The 21,322-nt window shown below is 44.8% G+C and overlaps 1 protein-coding gene across 2 annotated transcripts in view; it reads left to right on the top strand.

The window, feature by feature from the left end:
- The window catches only part of SEL1L3 (SEL1L family member 3), a 117,179-nt gene that overhangs the window by 54,404 nt on the left and 41,453 nt on the right, over positions 1 to 21,322 (top strand). For both annotated transcript variants that reach the window (XM_005554621.5, XM_005554623.4), the window contains exons 10-12: positions 5,702 to 5,913; positions 8,004 to 8,183; positions 19,821 to 19,940. In XM_005554621.5, the coding sequence (XP_005554678.2) occupies positions 5,702 to 5,913; positions 8,004 to 8,183; positions 19,821 to 19,940 (512 nt within the window). The remainder of the gene's footprint in view (positions 1 to 5,701; positions 5,914 to 8,003; positions 8,184 to 19,820; positions 19,941 to 21,322) is intronic.

The following is a 21,322-nucleotide window of genomic DNA, read 5'->3' as shown; positions in this document are numbered from 1 at the left end:
AATGGTTCTCTGAGATGGGGCCAGGTCCAAGGTTGGGCTCGGCTCCCTGGGTTGACACCATCTGCACCCCTTCAGGACCACTGCCTGCCTCTTGCCCCCAGGCTCTGGAGTGCTGAGTGTGGGGGCAAAGGTGTCCCCACACAATACGCCAAGGAGTGACTGGCTGCACTAGCGAAGCTCTACTTTGCTTTTGACTTTATTTTTGCCAACAATTGCGATGTTTATTTGGAGACCTTAAAATGCAGAGAGTGGAGATGTTAGAAATACAATTATGTTACATAATAACATCGGGATACCGTTTCCTTTTAAGAACTGTGTTCCCTGGCCGGGCACGGTGGCTCAAGCCTGTAATCCCAGCACTTTGGGAGGCCGAGAAGGGCGGATCACGAGTTCAGGAGATCGAGACCATCCTGGCTAACACGGTGAAACCCCGTCTCTACTAAAATACAAAAAAAATTAGCCGGGCGAGGTGGCGGGCGCCTGTACTCCCAGCTACTCGGGAGGCTGAGGCAGGAGAATGGCGTGAACCCGGGAGGCGGGGCTTGCAGTGAGCTGAGATCCGGCCATTGCACTCCAGCCTGGGCAACAGAGCGAGACTCCGTCTCAAAAAAAAAAAAATAAAAAAAAAAAAAAAGAACTGTGTTCCCTGTTGTTTGTTGAAGAACCATCATCTTTATTATCTTCTTTTAAAAAGCATACATTATAAATTTTTTTAAAAAAATACACAGAGACACCAAGAAAACAAACAATGGGCTATGCTTTTCTTGCTCAGAGAATAACAGCTCTGAAAGGAGAGAGAGAGAGAGACAGAGAGAGAGAGACGAAGGAAGGAGGGAAGGAAAGGAAGAAGACAGGGAGGAAAATGACATGTGTAAAATCAGAAAATTTATAAGGGGTCGGGAGCGGAGGCTTATACCTGTAATTCCAGCCCTTTGGGAGGCCAATGCAGGAGGATCACTTGAGACCAGGAGTTCAAGACCAGCTTGAGTAACATAGCGAAGCCCTGTCTCTATTAAAAAAAAAAAAAAAAAATAGGCTGGGCACTGTAGCTCAAGCCTGTAATCCCAGCACTTTGGTAGGCAGAGGTGGGTGGATTGCTTGAGGCCAGGAGTTCGAGACCAGCCTGGCCAACATGGCAAAACCCTATCTTTACCAAAAAAAAAAAAAAAAAATTAGCCAGGTGTGGTGTGCATCCCTGTAATCCCAGCTACTTTGGAAGCTGAGGCAGGAGAATTGCTTGAACCCGGGAGGTGGAAGTTGCAGTGAGCCAAGATCATGCCACTGCACTCCAATCTGGGCAACAGAGCAAGATTCTGTCTCGATAAAATAAAACAAAAAAGAAGAAAGAAAAGAAAATTTACACAGTATATAGAAAGATACAAATAGGCTTTTTTTTTTTTTTTTTTTTTTTTTTTTGAGACAGAGTCTCACTCTGTCACCTAGGCTGGAGTGCAGTGGCACGATCTTGGCTCACTGCAAGCCTCCCAGGTTCACGCCATTCTCCTGCCTCAGCCTCCCGAGTAGCTGGGACTACAGGCACTTGCCACTACACCCTGCTAAATTTTTTTTGTATTTTTAATAGAGACGGGGATTTCACCGTGTTAACCAGGATGGTCTGGATTTCCCGACCTCGTGATCCGCCCGCCTCAGCCTCCCAAAGGCTAGGATTAGAGGTGTGAGCCACCGCGCCTGGCCCAAATAGGCTTTTTTTGAAAGAGAAAAATAAAACAGCCCGTGAGCCCAATAAGGATCTCCAGGTCAGAGTGCAAATGAGGAATGCCCTGTGTTTTTACAAACCAGTCAACTTGGTGTAGATCATTCCTTTTAATAGTTAAGTGACATTTTCTCCTTTCCTTTTTTTCCCCTTTCAAACTTCTGCTTTGGATGCGTTACACCTTTCAGAAGCTTGAAACTAAAAATGACTTTCCTATTGATGTATCCATTCCTCTCACAAGGAATGAGGTGCCTTTCTCCTCCTGAATTCTCAAACAGACGCTGGTCCCAGCTCCGGGGCCTTCAGCAAGTAGCCACTTTCTCATATTCTGCTTTCTGTCTATTCTAAAGATAGGCACACACACAGTGACCTTATGGTATTACTGTGAAAAAGGGGGAAAAAAGCAAAATAAACGATTCTGGGCTACATGGAAAATAGTAAGGGGTAATTAATGGTGGTGGTGGCTTTTGTTTCTTAGCTTTGGGTGCTGAAAGAAAGAAAATGGGAAAACAGCTTCTTCTATTTTGTTTGTTTGTTTCTTCATTAAACCATTAATCTCCATAAACAAGGCATGTTTTTAGTTACAGATTGACTAGAAAAAAATGCATATGCTAAGCCAGATGGGTGAAATTAACAGTTTCATTAAACTGGCTTTAAAATAACCAGTTACACAATATCACCCAAGACAATATGCCTTTGCTTTGGAGCAACAGTTGGAATTCAAAGTTTACCAAATGTGCAAAATGAGCAGTTTTACCTTAGGATTATTATTTTTTATTGTATTTACTACTGCAGAAAATTATTTAGATTCTTTTTCAGGGAAAATACTCTTTGGTTATATTTCGGGGGCAGTTTTGCATTTCATGTACAAAAGAAATAACACAGCCCTTTCAAACTGCCTGTGTTTCAATCTGCAAAGTTTTTTTTGTGCTAAAGATTTGAGCTTTGTGAAGGATTCCCTTTTGGCTCCTCATTCTCCAGCAATCTCAGCTACCTGGGCGCTCCTGCTAATGATTTCTGGGGTTCTGTGCCAGCGGTCGGCAGGGCAAGGGTTTCATTCGAAGCTTCATTTGGTTTGGAGTCTCTTCCTCCTCTGAGCCTACAAAGTGCGGGTCCATGGGTACTCTGGCAAAACTCACCATCTTAGTTAGGCATTTGGAAGAGTAGGTGAGGCAGGGATGAATCGTTAACAAACGTTAATGTTGCTTTGCTGGGAATGTGCAGAGGGGCATCCGAGATGAGCACATAGTTAAAAGTAAACACATGAGTAAGTGGCAGTGGAATTTATTTTGCAACTCTGAATGCTACGGTGTCTACTGAATTCAGTGTATTCCAGGTTCTTATCACAGCAAAAGACTGGGTAGAACGGCCTTCTCTCAACTATGCAAAGGGAAAATCCAAGACAAGATTTCGCAGGCTGCTGGTGAAAAAGGGCGTTATCATGCAGATGTCATCCTAACAGATGAGCAGAGGGAAATGGAAATGTTCGAGGATGTTCAATGCCACGTTGTTGGTTATAGCAAAACCACTGGAAACAACCCAGGAGTCTAAAAATAGAGGCCTGGTAGGGAAAATGGTACAGCTATGGAATGCGATACTACTGAAGCATTAGAAAGAATGAGCTTCTCACAGCCCCAGGGGGTTATTCATAATGTGTAGTTAATTTAAAAAAGAAAGTCGAGAGTCAGAATCTACAATGGCATAATACGCCATTTTGGTAAAGAAAATGTGTATGTAGATATGTAAATAGATGTGGATATGAATTATTGTATATATGAAAGAAAAGTCTCAAAGCCTACATACCAAGCTTTTAATCGTTTTTAATCTTCATTATTAAAGAAAGACTGAGGGAGAGGGGATTTCTGTTTTTATTTTATACAAATCTGCATTGTTTGGTTTTTTTTTTTTTTTTTTAACAACAAGCTGTTATTTCTCTGGGGACTTTTAAAAAAATACAGAAAAAGGAACAAACTCCATTCGTTCAGTAAAGTGAATTTTTTCAGCACCTACTGTGCCAGGTACTTGGGATCAAAAAAGCAAAAGCAGAGCCAGGAGGTAGGCAGGAAGGACTTCTAGGAGCTAGTAGCTAGAGGATGCCTTAGAGCTGGTGGAGGTGGTGGCTGCATCCTTCCCCACAGCTCAGGGTCTGCAAGCACAGGCACAGTGTCCCCCTCTCAGGGACACCCAACCCACCCATGTGTCCCCAGGCACCAGTACCCACTCATTGACTACGTGTCAGGATTCACAGTGTCATCTGTGGGTCCTTCTGATCTCGACTTCCATTTTTAGCGTGGACCTCTGCAAGGAAATCGCCCTTCAGTAAACCCATCCCCAACCTTCCCACATTGGAGACTCTTCTCTGTTCAATCCTGATGAAGGACTGATAAGAGTGAGTCTCTCTCATTGCCTCCTGAGCTTTAAAAAAAATAACATTTTGATTTTTGATGGAATGAAGAAAGAAAGAAAAATGTTGGACATAGTTTTTAGGCAGGTGAAATTTTAGTCAAGTTGACATTTAACTTAACATTTAAATCAACATTATTTACATGTATATTTACATTTAACTCACATCCTAAGTTAAATATAAGTCTTCAGTTAAAAGTTAAGTCTTAAGTTAAATGTAAATAGTATCTTTGTAATCCTATATGGCCTTTTGTAAGATAGCATCTAGCATAGTGCTTTGCACATAATAGAAAGTAAACATTCGTTGGCTGAATTAACAAGAGATGTGAATAATGAAGATAGACTTTAGAAGATTCTAACAGGACATCTAGGGCCATAAAACTTGCTTGTTTGGGCTTAAATGATGATCAGCTTATAGATTCGTGGGAGAGTTATGTAAAAGGAAGCATCATATAGCAGTTTGTAAACAAGTCTCTATCCGTGTGGTAAGGTACCTATTAAGGCAACTGACTGACTGTTCATTGAGGGTACGTGCGTCAGGGTGACTGTGAACTCTGGCTTTAGTGACCTTCAAAGTGGGTCTCACAGATTGGCTCTGCCTCTTGCCAGCCTTTGTAAGTTTAGACAAGTTATTCTTCTCCAGGCCTCAGTCTCCTCATGTGAAAAATGGGGATGCTGGAAATAGTACCGACCTTATAAAAGTGTACCAATTAAATGACATAATTTACATAAGACACTTAACCCAGTACTTGGCCTGCTGTAAGCTCTCAATAAAAGTTGACACATTCTTTTTATTTGGAGATCCATGAGAAAAACTGGGGACAAAAGATGTCTAGAAAGCATCTAAATATAAGGTTCTTTTGCTCAACTTTTTAGAGCAGTGTCTAGGAACTGTTTGTGAGATAAAACACAATCTTCTTTTTTTTTTTTTTGAGACGGAGTATCGCTCTGTCGCCCGGGCTGGAGTGCAGTGGCCGGATCTCAGCTCACTGCAAGCTCCGCCTCCCGGGTTCGCGCCATTCTCCTGCCTCAGCCTCCCGAGTAGCTGGGACTACAGGCGCCGCCACCTCGCCCGGCTAGTTTTTTTTGTATTTTTTAGTAGAGACGGGGTTTCACCGTGTTAGCCAGGATGGTCTCAATCTCCTGACCTCGTGATCTGCCCGTCTCGGCCTCCCAAAGTGCTGGGATTACAGGCTTGAGCCACCGCGCCCGGCCAAACACAATCTTCTTTAGGGAGCCTTAGAGGGGGAAAAAGTCTCTCTGGAAGTTTCAGTGGTCCTGGTTTGGTGATGAGTTACACTGAGGAAATTACTCTCTTGAGGCAATTTCTGAGCTACATACAGCACATCATTTCCCCAGGATACTAGGCTGTCATTTAGTGCCAAAGAAAAGCTATTTACAGAATGACACCATGGCATCCCCAAAGAGTTTAATTTACCTCCCTAGAAGGTGGTATATTTTGAGGCACTGCAGGACCAACCATATCAATAACTCAGGTGCTTTAGTTGGCTTTTCCTCTTTTTCTAAAGCCATGACAATCCCATGGTAATTAATTGTGTGTGCTCTGAATTGTGTTATTTACAGTGCCAAGGAACCAGAATGAATCTGTATTAGAAATCGGTGGGAAGATATTTGAGAAGGCTGTAAAGAGACTCTCTAGCGTTGATGGTCTTCACCAAATTAGCTCTGTCGTCCCCTTTCTGATGGATTCCAGCTGCTGTGGATACCATAAAGCATCCTACTACCTCGCAGTCTTTTATGAGACTGGATTAAATGTTCCTCGGGATCAGCTGCAGGTAGAGTATTTCATTGCTCCATTAACATCAGTCACCTGCGTTATATTTGCAGCGCAATGCACGCATGCCCCTGGTAGAACTGGACATGTTGCAGCTCCTTGGAGTCCTTTAAAAATCTTTACACTCAAGATAAATGTCCTGGGGCTGTGTTAAATACAGGATCCTTTCCTTTCAGTGAGTGAAAAAGGGCACTTCATCCATTTCTAGACAAGGCCTTGAGGGGATGATTGGTGTACCAGCTAAGGAATAGTGTCAGGGCTTGCCAGAACACCAGTTCTTCAAGAACAGGTGCTTCTTACCAAATTCTTTTAATTACTCTGGCTGGGGACTGTTATCCATTATCCCACATCACTTTTTAGCTAAGTGAAGTCACTTGGACCCTGAAGCAAAGTATTGCTGCATCCAGCAGTCTGTCATCAAAAGAAACGCCATACCAGACGGCTTCATTTCTGGTTTTGAATCCAAATTTATTATGCAACTTGCCTAACATTTAGAATTACATTTTCATAGTGCATTAGTCAGGGTTCTCCAGTGAAATAGAACCAATAGGATTAGATATATATAGGAAGAGGTTTCTTACGAACAATTGGCTCATGCAACTATGGAGGCTGAGAAGTCCCACGGTCTGCCGTCTGCAAGCTGAGGGCCAGGAAAGCCAGTAGTGTAATTCCAGTGTAAGCCTGAAGGCCTGAGAATCAGGAGAGATGATGCCATAAATTCCAGTCCGAGGGCAGGAAAAAAAAAAAAAAAAAAAAACGAAACAAAACAAAAAAAACACATGATGTCTTCCTGCCTCAAGTAGGCAGTCAGGCAGGCAGAGAGCAAAAAGGGACCAATTTCTCTTTCCTCTGCCTTTTTGTCCTATGGAGGCCCTCAAGAGATCGGATGATGCCCACTCACAGTGGAGAGGGCTGTCTGCGTAGTTCACCTCACCAGTTCAAATATTCATCTCATCCGGAAACACTCTCGCAGACACATCCAGAAATGATGTTTCATCTGGGTACCCGATGGCACAGTCGAGTTGACACACAAAATGAACCATCGCAATAAGTACTGCTAAATGTTCCCTGATTGCTTTTCGTTTTCAGATTTGCATAGGTGATTGTGTATCCGTGGTTAGGGAGGCTCAGACTGTTGAGATGTGCCCAAATGGTTCCATGTTCCCTTCCAGTGATTTGCTTATGATACCTCTGGCTTACAGATGCTCCTGAATGACAGCATGTTTTCCTGAGCCCCAGAAGCAGTCCCCACAAGGATGGAATAACGAGAACAGTCTAGTCCCATCTGTGCCACAAAGTGGCTGGTTGACCATGGACAATCGACTTCCCCTTTCTGGGCCCCTCTTTTGCTATGAAATGAGGTGGTCAGACCAGTCAATCTCCAAAGACCCTTCCAGCACAAACATTCTGAGAGTGTGAGGATGGGACATGGGCCTGCCATCCAGACCCTGTGTCCATCGATGACATCGCTGAAACAGAACAGGGGACTTTGGACAGTTGGTTGGTGCCCAAAATAGTGCTACAATAGAAGTCACGAAAGATCCCTGTTTGTACCAGGAAGAGGCAAAAGTCAGGGCGTTTTAAGCTGTTTAACGTTAGGAAGGGCAGCTAGCTGGAAATCTGTAAACCAATAGAAAGCTAGATTGGCTTTTTTCCTAAAGATTCATTTCATTTTATTATTTTTTTGAAAAAGCAAGTTAAATCCCAGCACTTTGAGGGACCAAGGCAGGTGGATCATGAGATCAGGAGATCGAGACCATCCTGACTAACACGGTGAAACCCTGTCTCTACTAAAAATTAGCTGGGCATGGTGGTGGGCGCCTGTAGTTTCAGCTACTCGGGAGGCTGAGGCAGGAGAATAGCTTGAACCCAAGAGGCGGAGCTTGCAGTGAGCCGAGACTGCACCACTGCACTCCAGCCTGGGCGACAGAGCGAGACTCTGTCTCAAAAAAAAAAAAAAAAAGGCAAGTTAACATATTTCTGGAATGGCTAGGATTGTATATAGGAATTGGGCCTGATGACCTCTCAGTGTTAGGATTTTATGACCCTATCTACAATCTCATGAACACTTTGTAAATTTCTTCCTAACAGGGCATGTTGTATAGTTTGGTTGGAGGCCAGGGGAGTGAGAGGCTGTCGTCAATGAATCTTGGGTACAAACACTACCAGGGTATTGACAACTACCCCCTGGACTGGGAACTGTCGTATGCCTACTACAGCAATATTGCCACCAAGACACCCCTTGACCAGCACACGCTGCAAGGAGATCAGGTATGAGAGAGAAAAAAGGTTGGGAATGGTTATGGGCCTGTTTACCTGCTTTCATGGAGTGTCTGCACCTGTGGCTGCTTTCGTCGTTGGCCTTCAGAGGATGAACATAATCGAATGGAGAGAGGAGTTTTCTTGCGCTCTCCAATTCCTGTTTCCTGGCTGTGTTCTCAGGACGAATGCAGGGGCAGCCCTACATTTATGCATGAAAAGCTTTTCATTCTTGAGAGGACCGGTATGTGAAGAGTCCATTTGGCCTTGGCCAGATTTTGATTTTGCAAAAAAGAAACATAGGTGTCTTGTCTTTGTGCCAATACCCTATGAGATGCTGAGGTCTGAAGATGTTAGGTGGGATTGGGTCAAATTGAGTGAAGGCAGGAAGCTGTAAGGGCTCTTTTCAATGTGTGATGAGCAAGCAATGTCTACAGTGGAGACAGGCAAGCTTCCTACCCAGCTATGTTCCCCCTGCTGGGTGCTTGAGAAATGTCTGGCCCCATGCCATGAGGCTTATTACCCCAGTGCTCCCAGGTGACTGACAACAGGATGTGATGATTAAAGACTCCACCCTATCCCAGATGAAGGACTAGATGAGGGACACTAACTTCAGCCCCCAGTTTTGCAGGCTCCCAAATATTATTGATTCATTGGACAAAACAATCAGTGACTCGCATCTCCCAAAAGACCATAATGTATTACATTAGACCAACTGATGGTTTGTTTCGAGACTTCTTTTGGAGGACAGGGAATAATAGGGTCCAACTAAAAGGTGATAACTAAGAATAAAAGAAAGCTGCCCTTTGATACAGATCTGCATCGAATAGTGGTAGACAATGAAGTGGTTGCTTCTTATAAGTAGTTGTGGTTTTTTTTGTTTTGTTTTGTTTTTTTGAGACAGAGTCTCGTTCTATCCCCCAGGCTGGAATGCAGTGGCATGATCTCAGCTCACTGCAACCTCCATCTCCGGGGTTCAAGTGATTCTCATTCCTCAGCCTCCTGAGTGGCTGGGATTATAGGTTTCTGCCACCACGCCCGGCTAATTTTTTGTGTTTTCTGTAGAGACAGGGTTTCACCATGTTGGCCAGGCCGGTCTTGAACTCCTGGCCTCAGGTGATCCGCATGCCTCAGCCTCCCCAAGTGCTGGGATTACAGGCGTGAGCCATCATGCCTGGCGAGTGCCATAAACTCTTGATTTGCCCCTGCTTAGTGAGCAGCTCTGAGAGATAGGCCTAGCCAGGTTAGGATTGTTGAATTTTAGGCTGAGTGGCTGACTGGGAACCAGACCACTGGTCCCCAGCTCTGCCCCTGGATTGAGCTCAGAAATCGTCAATGCAGAAAATGCAAGCTTTGATGTTTAGGAATGGTTGGTTTCTGGAAAAGAAATCGAGAGTGACTACTGGGTGGTTACGAAGTAAATGACTTGAAGATATATGCTGTCAGTAAATGTTGAACATGAGTCAAGCTTTAAAACACCAAAAGGCTGTCTATATAGACATTCTAATTCCTTTAGAAAATAATGATTCCTTCTGAACAAACTTACACACCCTTATAATATATATGTGTATTTTCTGTCTGTGTAATTTAACCGCAATTTACAGGAATAGATTTATTAATTGATGAAGTTTTTTTTAAAAAAAGAATTGTTCTAAAACAATTTGCACGAAGTCAAGCCAAAAAAAAATTGCTTTTTTTTTTTTTTAACTAAGCCTGGATGTGTTAATAATGTTCTACATGTGTATGTTATACTTTTAAGAATTCAAATTCAGCATAAATTAGCAAACAGGAAATGGTATGTTGCTAACAAGCTCCTTTTCTTTTGAAGATTTGGCATGTGAAATGTTATGATTACGAAAGAAAACGTTTAATTGGTCAGAACCAGAGGAGATGAATAGAAAAGATCCGTCTTGCAGCTGAAAAGTCGCCTGATTAAGAATCACAGATAGGAATTATACAGTTAGAAGAGTTGTGTCATAGCTCATTTTCTTAAGAATGTGTAATTAATGGCTTCTTAAGAATTTAAGCCGGTGTCATACGTTGATTTAAATGTCCTTTTGTTGAGAAATCTATTAATTCACCAGCGTAATGTAGTAAACGAGAAGACAGAGAAAGCCAGACCTCTAATTAACAAACCAAGGACCCATCAATAACTGCTTTCTTGGTTCTTGCTTCATTCTCTCTTTTATGTAACTCGTGGTTCACATCATTTCATCTTTATTAGTGTTCTCCCTTCACATCGCTTTCTTTATGGTTTAGTGGGACTCTGCTTCAGGCTAGACAGAAGGAAGATGGCTAGTGCTTCTGTTTGTTTCTGCGGCTTAATTACAAATGATTAGTCCTCACATTCTGCCCCCTGCTCAAAAGCTGCTCTTCCTCAAGGTTTGGTTGCCAGTCTTCTGTTCTCTCTCTGCATTTTCTGGACAGAGATCTCATCTACACCTGTGGTTTCAGCTACCCTCCACATATGATAATTCTCAGACCTTAATCTCCGGCTGTTTTCTTGCAAATCCCCATCTGCCGTCATTGTTACATACTGCAAAAGAAACACATCCCTCCTCATCTCCATTCCCTGCAAACACCTCAGCAGATGGCATGGTTGTTCATGCTAGAACCTGGGGAGTCATCTTGGATCCGCCATCATCCCACCGGTCAACAACCCCCAACAGCTTTCCATGCCGCTTTTTCTCTCCTCCCCACGTGCAGCCCTGCTGCTGCCTGAATTTGTTGCTCATCACCTCCCCTCTGAGCTCCTACAACAGCGGATGGGCTGAATTGTGTCCTGCCAAAATCCGTATGTTGAGGTTCCAATTCCCCGTACCTCAAAATGGAACCATACTCGGAAATCAGATCTCTAAAGAGTTGATTAAGTTAAAATGAGGCTGTTAGGGTGGACCTCTAATCCAGTAGGACTGATGTCCCTATAAAAAGAGATTAGAGGCCAGGTATGGTGGGCCACCCCTGTAATCCCAGCACTTTGGGAGGACGAGGCTGGCAGATCACTTGAGACCAGGAGTTTAAGACCAGTCTGGGCAACATAGTGAGACCCCATCTCTACTAAAAATACAAAAACTAGTCAGGCATGGTGGTGTGCATCTGTCATCCCAGCTACTCAGGAGGCTGAGGCACGAGAGTCGCTTGAACCCAGGAGGCAGAGGCTGTAGTGAGCCGAGATCACACCACTGCACTCCAGCCTGGGCTACAGAGCAAGACTCTGTCTCAGACACAACAACAAGGTGAGATTAGGACACAGGCAACACAGAGGGGTGACCACGTGAGGATGCAGAAAATGACGGCCATCTGCAAGCCAAGGAGGGGGGTCTCAGAAGAAACCAAGCCTTCCAACACCTTCATCAGGAACTTCCAGCCTCTAGGACTATGAGAAAATTTCTAAGTCACCCAGGCTGTGGATCTTTGTTATGGCAGCCCTAGCAGATGGAGAGTTCTCCTCCCCGGTCTTCCGGTCTGTCTTTCTTTTTTTTTTTTTTTTGAGACAAAGTCTCACTCTATCACCCAGGCTGAAGTGCAGTGGCATGATCTCGGCTCACTGCAACCTCCACCTCCTGGGTTCAAGCGATCCTCCTGCCTCAGGCTCAGGAGTAGCTGAGACTACAGGCATGTGCCACCACGCCCAGCTAATTTTTGTATTTTTAGCAAAGATGGGGTTTCACCATGTTGGCCAGCTGGTCTTGATTTTCTGACCTCAGGTGATCCGCCCACCTTGGCCTCCCAAAGTCCTGGGATTACAGGTGTGAGCCACCTCCCCCCAGCCATCCTGGTCTTTCTGTCACCAGCCTTCCCATCCTCTTCCTCAGGCCAAGTGCACCACCGCACACTGGAATCACCTGGGGGCTTACAGAACATCTCTGCACGGAATCCACCATGAAGAGTCTCATGAAAGTGACGTGGGGTGTGGCCTAGGCACATGCATATGATATGCGGATACATGTATGTGTGTATTTTAAAATAAGCCTGCTGGTCAGCAGGCTTTAACTCTGCAGTATCAGAGGTGAACTTCTGAGCTGCCCATTCTAGAGATGTTGATTTTATAAATTGGCAACAACAACAACAAAATACAGTCCTCAGGGAATTGTACCCTGCAGCCAGGGTTGAGAAGTACTCACCCGAAAGAGTAAGTCTAGCTCATCGGATGCCATATGAGGCGTTCTTTGATCTGGTTCCTTGCTACCTCCCCAACCAAACTCGCAACACCGAACTTTTGGTCAGGCCTGGCTGTTCCCACCTCCTGACCTTGCCTGTCTGCTCACTGGTTTGCTTGCTCCATGCCCCTCCCCGTTTCCTTCTGACTCTTCCCACTTCGATTCTTGCTCAGATGTCACTCCCTCTGGAATCCTTCCTGGGACTCTCCTTGCTGTGCCACCGTCACACCTAGGCACATCTCTCCCATTGCTCCCACGCTAGGTGTTGTGTGCAGGGGGACAGAGCTGGGTCCCAAGTAGGCTGTGAGCTGCCCGAGGCAGGGACGTCATCTGTTCACCTCTGTGTCCCAGGGCCCAGCACTGTGCCTGACACATAGTTGGTGCTCAGTGTTTACTGATGGAAAGATGGCTAGAAGTGGGTGCAGAGGTAACCCAGTGGTGAACAGAAAGTCACTGCAGTGTCTTGATGCTGGTGCTTTTCGAGGGGACCCATGTTTCGTTGTTGACAGCAGGTACTCAGAGCCCTTGCCACGAGCCCCTGCCTCTCTTGCATGCAGCACCACCATCGTATGTGACACCCATATTTGGGGAATCTTGGCTGTTTGCTTCCCTGACTCTCCACCCTTACAGCTGCTATTTCCCCTTCCGACTTACCAATCTCTAAAGTGTTAAATTTCTACAAAGAAAACACACGCACTATTGGGAGCCGAACATTATAGCTGATTTTAAACACGCTAGGAGGCAGGTTCCTCGTGGTGGTCCTGCCAGGCCCTGAGGTGGGAGGTTGAAGTGCAGGCTCCGCAACTGCCTGTTCCTCCAGCTGAGCCTGCTCCTGAGTTCCCAGGGGTGCTGGTGGAACTGTTCTATTCCACAACTTCGGGGAAGGCAGAGCCTTCTGGAAAATGTGGGGCTGCTGAGAGGCTTTGCTCCCCAGCTGCAAAAACTAGAAGGTTTTTTTTGGTCTTTCTTTCTTCCTTCTTTTATCTCTCTCCCTCTCTTGTCCTCACCTGCCCTCCTTCTCTTTCTCTCTTTCCTACCTCCTTTCTTTCTTCTATTCCTCTTTCTCCTCCCTCTCCTCTTTCTCTCTCCACTACTTGTCTATTCCCCTGTCTTTCCCTCTCTTCCTCTCTCTTTCCTCTCCCTACCCCCTCTTCTCTCTCCCTCTTTCTTCTTTCTCTCATTGCCTCTCTTTCTTTCCCTGTCCTTCCCACGTCATTTTCCTGGATCTTCTTCTTCTTCCTCTTCCTCTTCCTCTTCCTCTTCTTCTTCTTCTTCTTCCTCTTCTTCCTCTTCTTCTTCCGCTTCTGCTGCTTCTGCTTCTGCCTCTTCTTCTCCTCCTCCTTCTCCTTCTCCTTCTACTTTCTTCTTCTTTCTTCTTCTTTTTTTTGTCTTTATGCTCTGTTGGACTTGAAAGGAAATATTGTCCAACAAACACAGACCTTACTGTATTTTTTTTTTTTTTTTTTTGAGGTAGAGTCCCTCTGTAGTGCAGTGGTGTGATCCCGGCTCCCTGCAACCTCCACCTCCCGGGCTCAGGCCTCAGCCTCCCAGATAGCTGGGACTACAGGTGAGCACCACCTTGCCTGGCTAATTTTGGGCATTTTTAGTAGAGATGGGCCACATTGGCCAGGCTAACCTCGAACTCCTGACCTCAAGTGATCTGCCCGCCTCGGCCTCCCAAAGTGCTGGGATTATAGGTGTGAGCACCTGGCCACACTTACTGTATTGATTAAGGTTTTCTTTATTTTTTAAAATGTTACACACACACACACACACACACACACAATGTTTTTTTCTTTAATTTGAGACAGGGTTTTGCTATGTTGCCCAGGCTGGTCTCAAACTCCTGGGCTCAAGTGTATGCCTGCCTCAGCCTCCCAAACTGCTAGGATTACAGGCATGAGCCACTGCACCCTGGCCTTCACCTTTCCTGAAGCTGACGACACACAGACAGGATATGTTGTGAACACTGCCCTCTGTGGCCTGCAGGCTGACTGGAATGAAAGGCGTGTCAGCATCCCCGGGACAGTGTGGAGCCTTCTCTAGGGCTTGGTCCCAGATGGTCTGAAGATTGCCTTGTCTCCAGACACTGGGCCTCCTGTGACTTGGTCAGCAGTATTAAGATAAGAACTTCTGAGCTGCTCATTCTAGAGATGTGGATTTTATAAAACGGCAACAACCATCACAATGAAAACCCAGAAGCCACGGAGGATCCCAGAGCTGGTCAGGTGGGGACGCTTGGTGCCTGCCAGTGTCCACCAGCTCTGTCTCTACCCCACACACTGCCTACTGTTATATCTTTTTTTTTTTTTTCCCCCTTAGTCCACAGCTGCTTCTCGGCTTTTCCTGCCCACAAAACCGTTTGAATGAATGGACAACTGAACACCATTCTTTTAAAGGTCGTTCCTGCCTCAGAAGTCTTTGTATTAATAGGTGGTCTGCTTTCACAGAAGGCCTCAGGAATGTGACCACGATGTGATGCTGGTTGCTATTGTAGTGACCCCAGAACTATGGAGAAGGCAACCCCCGCCTCGGGGGCAGGCAGCGTGTGGTGGCTCCACGGCCAGATTTGCCTGGGTTCAAGTCCTGGGTCTGCAACTCACTGGGTGTGAACTCTTGGATCATTCTGCTCACCTCTGTGTCTGTTTCTCACCCGTCTCACAGCATGGTGGTCTGCACCTGCCATGTTGTTACAGAACAAATAAATCAATCCAGTACAGCCAAGCACACAGGATGAGCTCCCTAAACTGTTTCTGGCCCCAACACTCCCTCCCCCAGTTCTAGTCCTTCTGTTTTCTAAAGCATAAAATTCTCTTAGATCTTTTTCCCCACAGCCTAAGGCTTTGAGTTGTACTAAACTGCAAATACCAACAGGGTTAACGTTCTAAACAACAATTAGCCATTTACACTTTAGTATGAGTTAAGGTCCTAAAAAATGATGAGTTGTTATTTACTGAGAGTGTGCCATGACCCAGGCACTCTGCTAAGCTCTTTCACAATCTCCTTTTAAAAGAAATATTTTATTTTACATTCCGGGGTACATGTGCAGGACGTACAGGTTGTTACACAGGTAAATGTGTGCCATGGTGGTTTGCAGCACCTGTCAACCCATCATCTAGGTATTAAGCCCAGCATACACTCACTATTTTTGCTGATCCTCTCCCTCCCCTGACCCCCCAAGAGGTCCCAGTGTGTTTTGTTCCCCTCCCTGTGTCCATGTGTTCTCATTGTTCAGCTCCCACTTGTAAGTGAGAACATGCAGTGTTTCGTTTTCTGTTCCTGTGTTAGTTTGGTGAGGATTATGGCTTCCAGCTCCATCCATGTCCCTTCAAAGGACATGATCTCATTCCTTTTTTTGGCTGCACAATATTTCATCGTGTGTATGTACCACATTTTCTTTATCCAGTCTGTCATTGATGAGCATTTGCGTTGATTCCTTGTCTTTGCTATCCCTACAGTGAACATATGCACACATGTATCTTCGTAATAGAATGATTTATATTCCTTTGAATATATACCCAGTAATGGGATTGCTGGGTCAAATGTTATTTCTGGTTCTAGGTCTTTGAGGAATCGTCACACTGTCTTCCACAATGGTGAAACTAATTTACATTCCCACCAACAGTATGAAAGTATTCCTATCTCTCCACAGCCTCACCAGCATCTGTTGTTTCTTGACTTGTTAATAATCATTCTGACTGGCGTGGTCTGAATTCTAACTCACCACTATTTACCCAGCATGAGATGGTATCTCATTGTGGTTTTGATTTACATTTCTCTAATGACCAGGGATGTTGAGCTCTTTTTTTCCTATGGTTGTTGGCTGCATAAATGCCTTCTTTTGAGAAGTGTCTGTTCATGTCCTTTGCCCACTTTTAAATGAAGTAGTTTGGTTTTTTTTTTTTCTTGTAAATTTGTTTAAGTTCCTTGTAGACTCTGGATATTAGACCTTTGTCAGACAGGTAAGTTGCAAAAATGTTTTCCCATTCTGTAGGTTGGTTGTTTGCTCTGATGATAGTTTCTTTTGCTGTGCAGAAGCTGTTTAGTTTAATTCATCCCATTTTTTAATGTTTGCTTTTGTTGCAATTGCTTTCGACATTTTCACATGAAATCTTTGTCTATGCTTATGTCCTGAGTGGTATTACCTAGATTTTCTTCTAGAGTTTTTGTAGTTTTGGGTTTTATATTTAAGTATTTAGTCCATCTTGAGTGAATTTTTGTATAAGGAAGGGGTCCATTTTCAATTTTCTGCATATAGCTAGCCATTTCTCCTAGCACCATTTATTAAATAGGGAATCCTTTCTCCACTGCTTGCTTTTGTCAGACAAACAATCTCATTTAATCCTCAAGCAACCTTATGAGGTCAGAAATTGCCCAAAGTCACACAGCAAATGAGTAGTGGAGCCTAGATTTGAACCTAGGTCATTCTAGCTCTTTGCACAGTGAAAAAGCATGGCTCGTAGGTTGAGTGCCTTTGATGTAGCAGATGCCATGCTAAACTCCATTTTATGGATGCAGAAACTGAGTCTCAGATAAAGTAACCAGCCCAAGGCCTAAGGTAGATAGTGGTGAGTTAAAATTTAGATCCCCTCCCTCTGATATGAAAAATGGTGCTCTTAATGGTCCCACCCTGCTGCGAAGCTCAGTGACTCCAGCAGGGAGGTGGGGCAGGGCTAGGTTAGGACACAGAAACAAAAGGCAAACGTTTGAGCCCAGGAGTTCAAGACCAGCCTGAGCAACATGGCGAAACCCCATCTCTACAAAAAATACAAAAAAATAGCTAGGCTTGGTGGAGCATGCCTGTGGTCCCAGCTACTCAGGAGGCTGAAGTGGGAGGAGCAGTTGAGCTCAGGGAGGTCAAGCCTGCAGCGAGCCATGATCGTGCCACTGCAATCCAGTCTGGGTGACAGAGTGAGACCCTGTCTCAGAATAAAGGACAAACGTGTTTCTTCTTCACAGTCACCATTTACGTCACCACCCAGATACATGAGTATTTCTCACGATGGTAAGGCTGGGTAAAAGGTGTGGGCCCCGCAACCAGCCAGCTTGGATTTGACTCCTCAATTTGAAGAACTGTCTGATGTTGGGCTTGTTACTTAACCTCTCCGGGCCTCCGTTTCCGCATATGTGAAATGAGGATATTGACGGTGACTGTCTTATCAAGTTGCAAAGATTTGATGAGTCAATCCGGGCAAAACAATTAGGACAGTGCTTGGCACATCATCCATGATGGTTCTTATGATATATTATCACTGCCAGAAACACCTAAAAATATCAATCACTGCGGGGAAGGAACTGTGTCTTCATGAGTTATGTCTTTTATTCAAGGAGGAAACAAAACAAGGAGAAAAAGAAAAACAACCAAAACAAAACAAAATATTAAGAGTACCTTTCATATCAGACTGAGGGGATCCGAATTCTAACTTACCACTAACTACCTGTGGGCCTTGGGCCAGTTACTTTATCTGAGTCTCAGTTTCTGCATCCATAAGTGGAGTTTAGCAAGGCACCTGCTGCATCAAAGGCACCCAATCTTTTGGCCATTCTTTTTTACAGTGCAATAAGCTAGAAAGGCCTAGGTTCAAATCTAGGCTCCACTACTCATTTGCTAATCAGATGAACAGAAAGCTTCCAGCTGAGAACTCCTTATCAGGGCAGCTCAGGTTTCAGCACAATTCCAGGCTCACCGCCCAGGACAGTGCCCCTTGGAGTTTAAGCTGAAACACCCGCTCATGGGGTGCCCTCCATACACACTGGCCATAAGCTTGGCCAAGCATAGACCACATAGAGTGGTCTGTGCCCAGACTGGATTTCAGGGCCTTCTCACTAGAGGGCGACATCCTGTGGGAGCACCAGAGAGCTGTGTCTTTGGAGTCAAGCCAACCTGGCAAGGCCAGCTCTATAGTGTCACCTGGAGTTCATGGTTTCACCCTCTGAGTCTGTTTCTTGGCCTGTAAACTGGGGGCAGTGATACCTGGATGGAAGCTTTATTATGAGGATTAAGTGGAAGAAAAAAAGAAAAAAAAAAAACACATGTCTTAAACACTGAGTATATAGTTGGTTTCAATAAAAGGTAGTGGCTGTCGTTATTCTAAGTGTTACTGTTAACTTGGTGGCCTCCTCAGGTTAGCTATCCAGCAGGAATGGCTACCGGCTGGGTTTTGAGCCTAGCACGATCCCCAAGTCTCAGCCCCCAAGTCCCCCTGGAAGGGACTCCTGACTTCACGAGGCCAGTAGAGGAGGCAGCTGAGAGACTTTCTGAGGAACAGGGCTGCAGACTAGAGTTTATGAGTTTTTGACTCTCAGTACCTTTTTTTTTTTTTTTTTTTTTTGAGACTGAGTCTTGCTCTGTCCCCCAGGCTAGAGTGCAGTGGTGTGATCTTGGCTCACTGCAAACTCTGCCTCCAGGGTTCAAGCGATTCTCGTGCCTCAGCCTCTCAAGTAGCTGGGATTAGAGGTGTGTATCACCACACCCATTAAATTTTGTATTTTTAGTAGAGACAGGGTTTCACCACATTGGCCAGGCTGGTCTCGAACTCCTGACCTCAAGTGATCCTCCTGCCTCAGCCTCCCAAAGTGCTCAGTACTCTTCTTAATTGACTAACAAAGAAAATCAGGACTGGCTCCTTCTTCTCTGGGGCTTCTTTTCCAAACTAGTGCAGACCCAATTTTTTCACCATCTGCCTGTGGCATGCTTTGGGCATGGGGAGCCCTCTCTATCCCCTCATGGCACCGTTAGAGCGACTTCATTATGTATAAAGAGAGACCATGGAACAACAGGACTGGATTTTTAATAAACAGTGAAAGTTTATACATCAAAATGAATTTTATCTTCTTCAAAGGAGTCAGATACCTGGGAGGCTGTGTGCAAATTCTAAACATTTTGTGAACTTTCCCTTTGGGTTCTTCTTTAAAGCCTCTAGCACATTTTTTCTCGCATCCTCAGAGTTAACATGCCCTCTTCTTTTCAGGGTAGATTTAATTTTTGGAAATAGCCAAAAGATATTTGAAGCAGAACCTGTGAAATAAAAAGAGGTTAGTCATGCAGGATAGCAATACGTTAGAATCAAAAATAAGGTTATACTTAGAAAATATTGATTTGCCTTTTTGATGCTGCATGTATATAATCTGGCTCTGAAATCATTGGCACAAAGTGGACTTCCAAACAAGCCTGAGCAATAGAAGTAGATGTGGAAATAATTTCGGCTTCCCAAGGCAAATACTTTGATAGGAACAACCAACCATTTAGATATAAAAGATGTGATACATTCCTTTAAAAAGAATTTGACCTTATATCATTATAGGCACACCTCATATTTCAATTATTTATATAGTTTTTCTTGAGCAATTGCTGGTTTAAGAATAATGTCATGTCTTTTGCATGCTTATATCATTTGGATATTTCCTTCCTTCCTTCCTTCCTTCCTTCCTTCCTTCCTTCCTTCCTTCCTTCCTTCCTTCCTTCCTTCCCTCCCTCTTTCCTTCTCAGGCGTATGTTGAAACAATTAGACTAAAAGATGATGAAATACTCAAGGTACAAACCAAAGAAGATGGAGACGTCTTTATGTGGTTGAAGCATGAAGCTACCCGAGGCAATGCAGCAGCTCAGGTAAAAATGCAGGCTACTGTCTTAGAGATTCTATCCGCCATGATAGACTGGGTTATACCGTGGTAATGAAACATCTCAAACCTCAGTGGCTTAAAACAATACCACTATTTCTCACTCACACTACATGTCCAATAGAGGTTGTCAGGGGCAGGCCATAGTTGTCACAATCCCTTAAGAGCCCAAGCTGACAGAGATTTCCAAAACCATTGCAGTCAAGCCATGGCCATAGCACCCTACCAACTGGCTAACCGCTTCTGCCCAGAAGTGGGATATTTCACTGGCCAATGTAAATCGCGTGGCCCCTCTTGACTTCAAGTTCTGCCACTCACCCAGAAGGAGGGAAAGCCACAATATTTACGACCAGCCCTAAAGACTACCATCAGGTACCCGGGAGGCGGAGCTTGCAGTGAGCTGAGATCACGCCACAGCACTCCAGCCTGGGCGACAGAGCGAGACTCCGTCTCAAAAAAAAAAAAAAAAAAAAAAAGAAAAGACTACCATCAGGTGCATTGATGCATCCATCAGATAGAAAAACATGATGCACCCTGGGGTGCAGGGGAAATTAGGTGTCCAGAAGACCACGAACTCAGCTAGAAGAGCAATAGAAAGTCATTTATGGCTTGTTGGACCACAAGGATCAACCTTGTCTCTTGAACATCTCTTCTCTTTGGATGGACTTTTAGGAGGTACGAGAAAGGGCAGACGGCTGGGGAAACACCCTCTCTGCTTCCCTGCTTTGATTTCACTATGAAGAGGAGCCCTTCGTGGGAGCCTATGAACGCTGATTGCACTGGGAGGAAGCCTCCTTCCCACAGGAAGGATTTAACTTGGGCTTAATGCTCCCTGTGAATGCAGCAGCGTCGGGAAGAGCTTCTGGGGCTGCTAAGGAGGCTGAAGCCCAGAGGTGGGAAAGGGAAAGAAAAAAGAAAGAAGTCACAGGCATTGACAGAGCAGACAGTATAGGGGCTTTTTTTTTTTTTTAGAGTCAGGGTCTCACTCTGTTGGGCAGGCTGGAGCGCAGTGGCATGATCATAGCTCACTGCAGCCTCAAAGTCCTGGGCTCAAGGGATCCTCTAGCCTCAGCCTCCCGAGTAGCTGGACTATAGGCATGTGCCACCATGCCGTGCCTTGCTAATTTTTAAATATTTTGTAGAGATGGGATCTTGCTATGTTGCCCAGACTGGTCTTGAACTCCCAGCCTCAAGCAATTCTCCTGCTTAGGCCTCTCAAAGTGCAGGAATTAAGGCCCACCACACGTGGCCCAAGAGGCTCTTTTGTAACAGGTCTCCCGCCTCTCTATAGGGGTCTTCACCACATTTCAGGAAATACTTTGCTGGAAGTTATAAGTATTGGGGAGGAAAAGGGAAGAGAATGAGATGAGA

The sequence above is a fragment of the Macaca fascicularis genome, chromosome 5, assembly GCF_037993035.2.
Source record: "Macaca fascicularis isolate 582-1 chromosome 5, T2T-MFA8v1.1".
Taxonomy (NCBI): Eukaryota; Metazoa; Chordata; class Mammalia; order Primates; family Cercopithecidae; genus Macaca; species Macaca fascicularis.
This window is presented reverse-complemented; position numbering and strand designations above follow the sequence as displayed.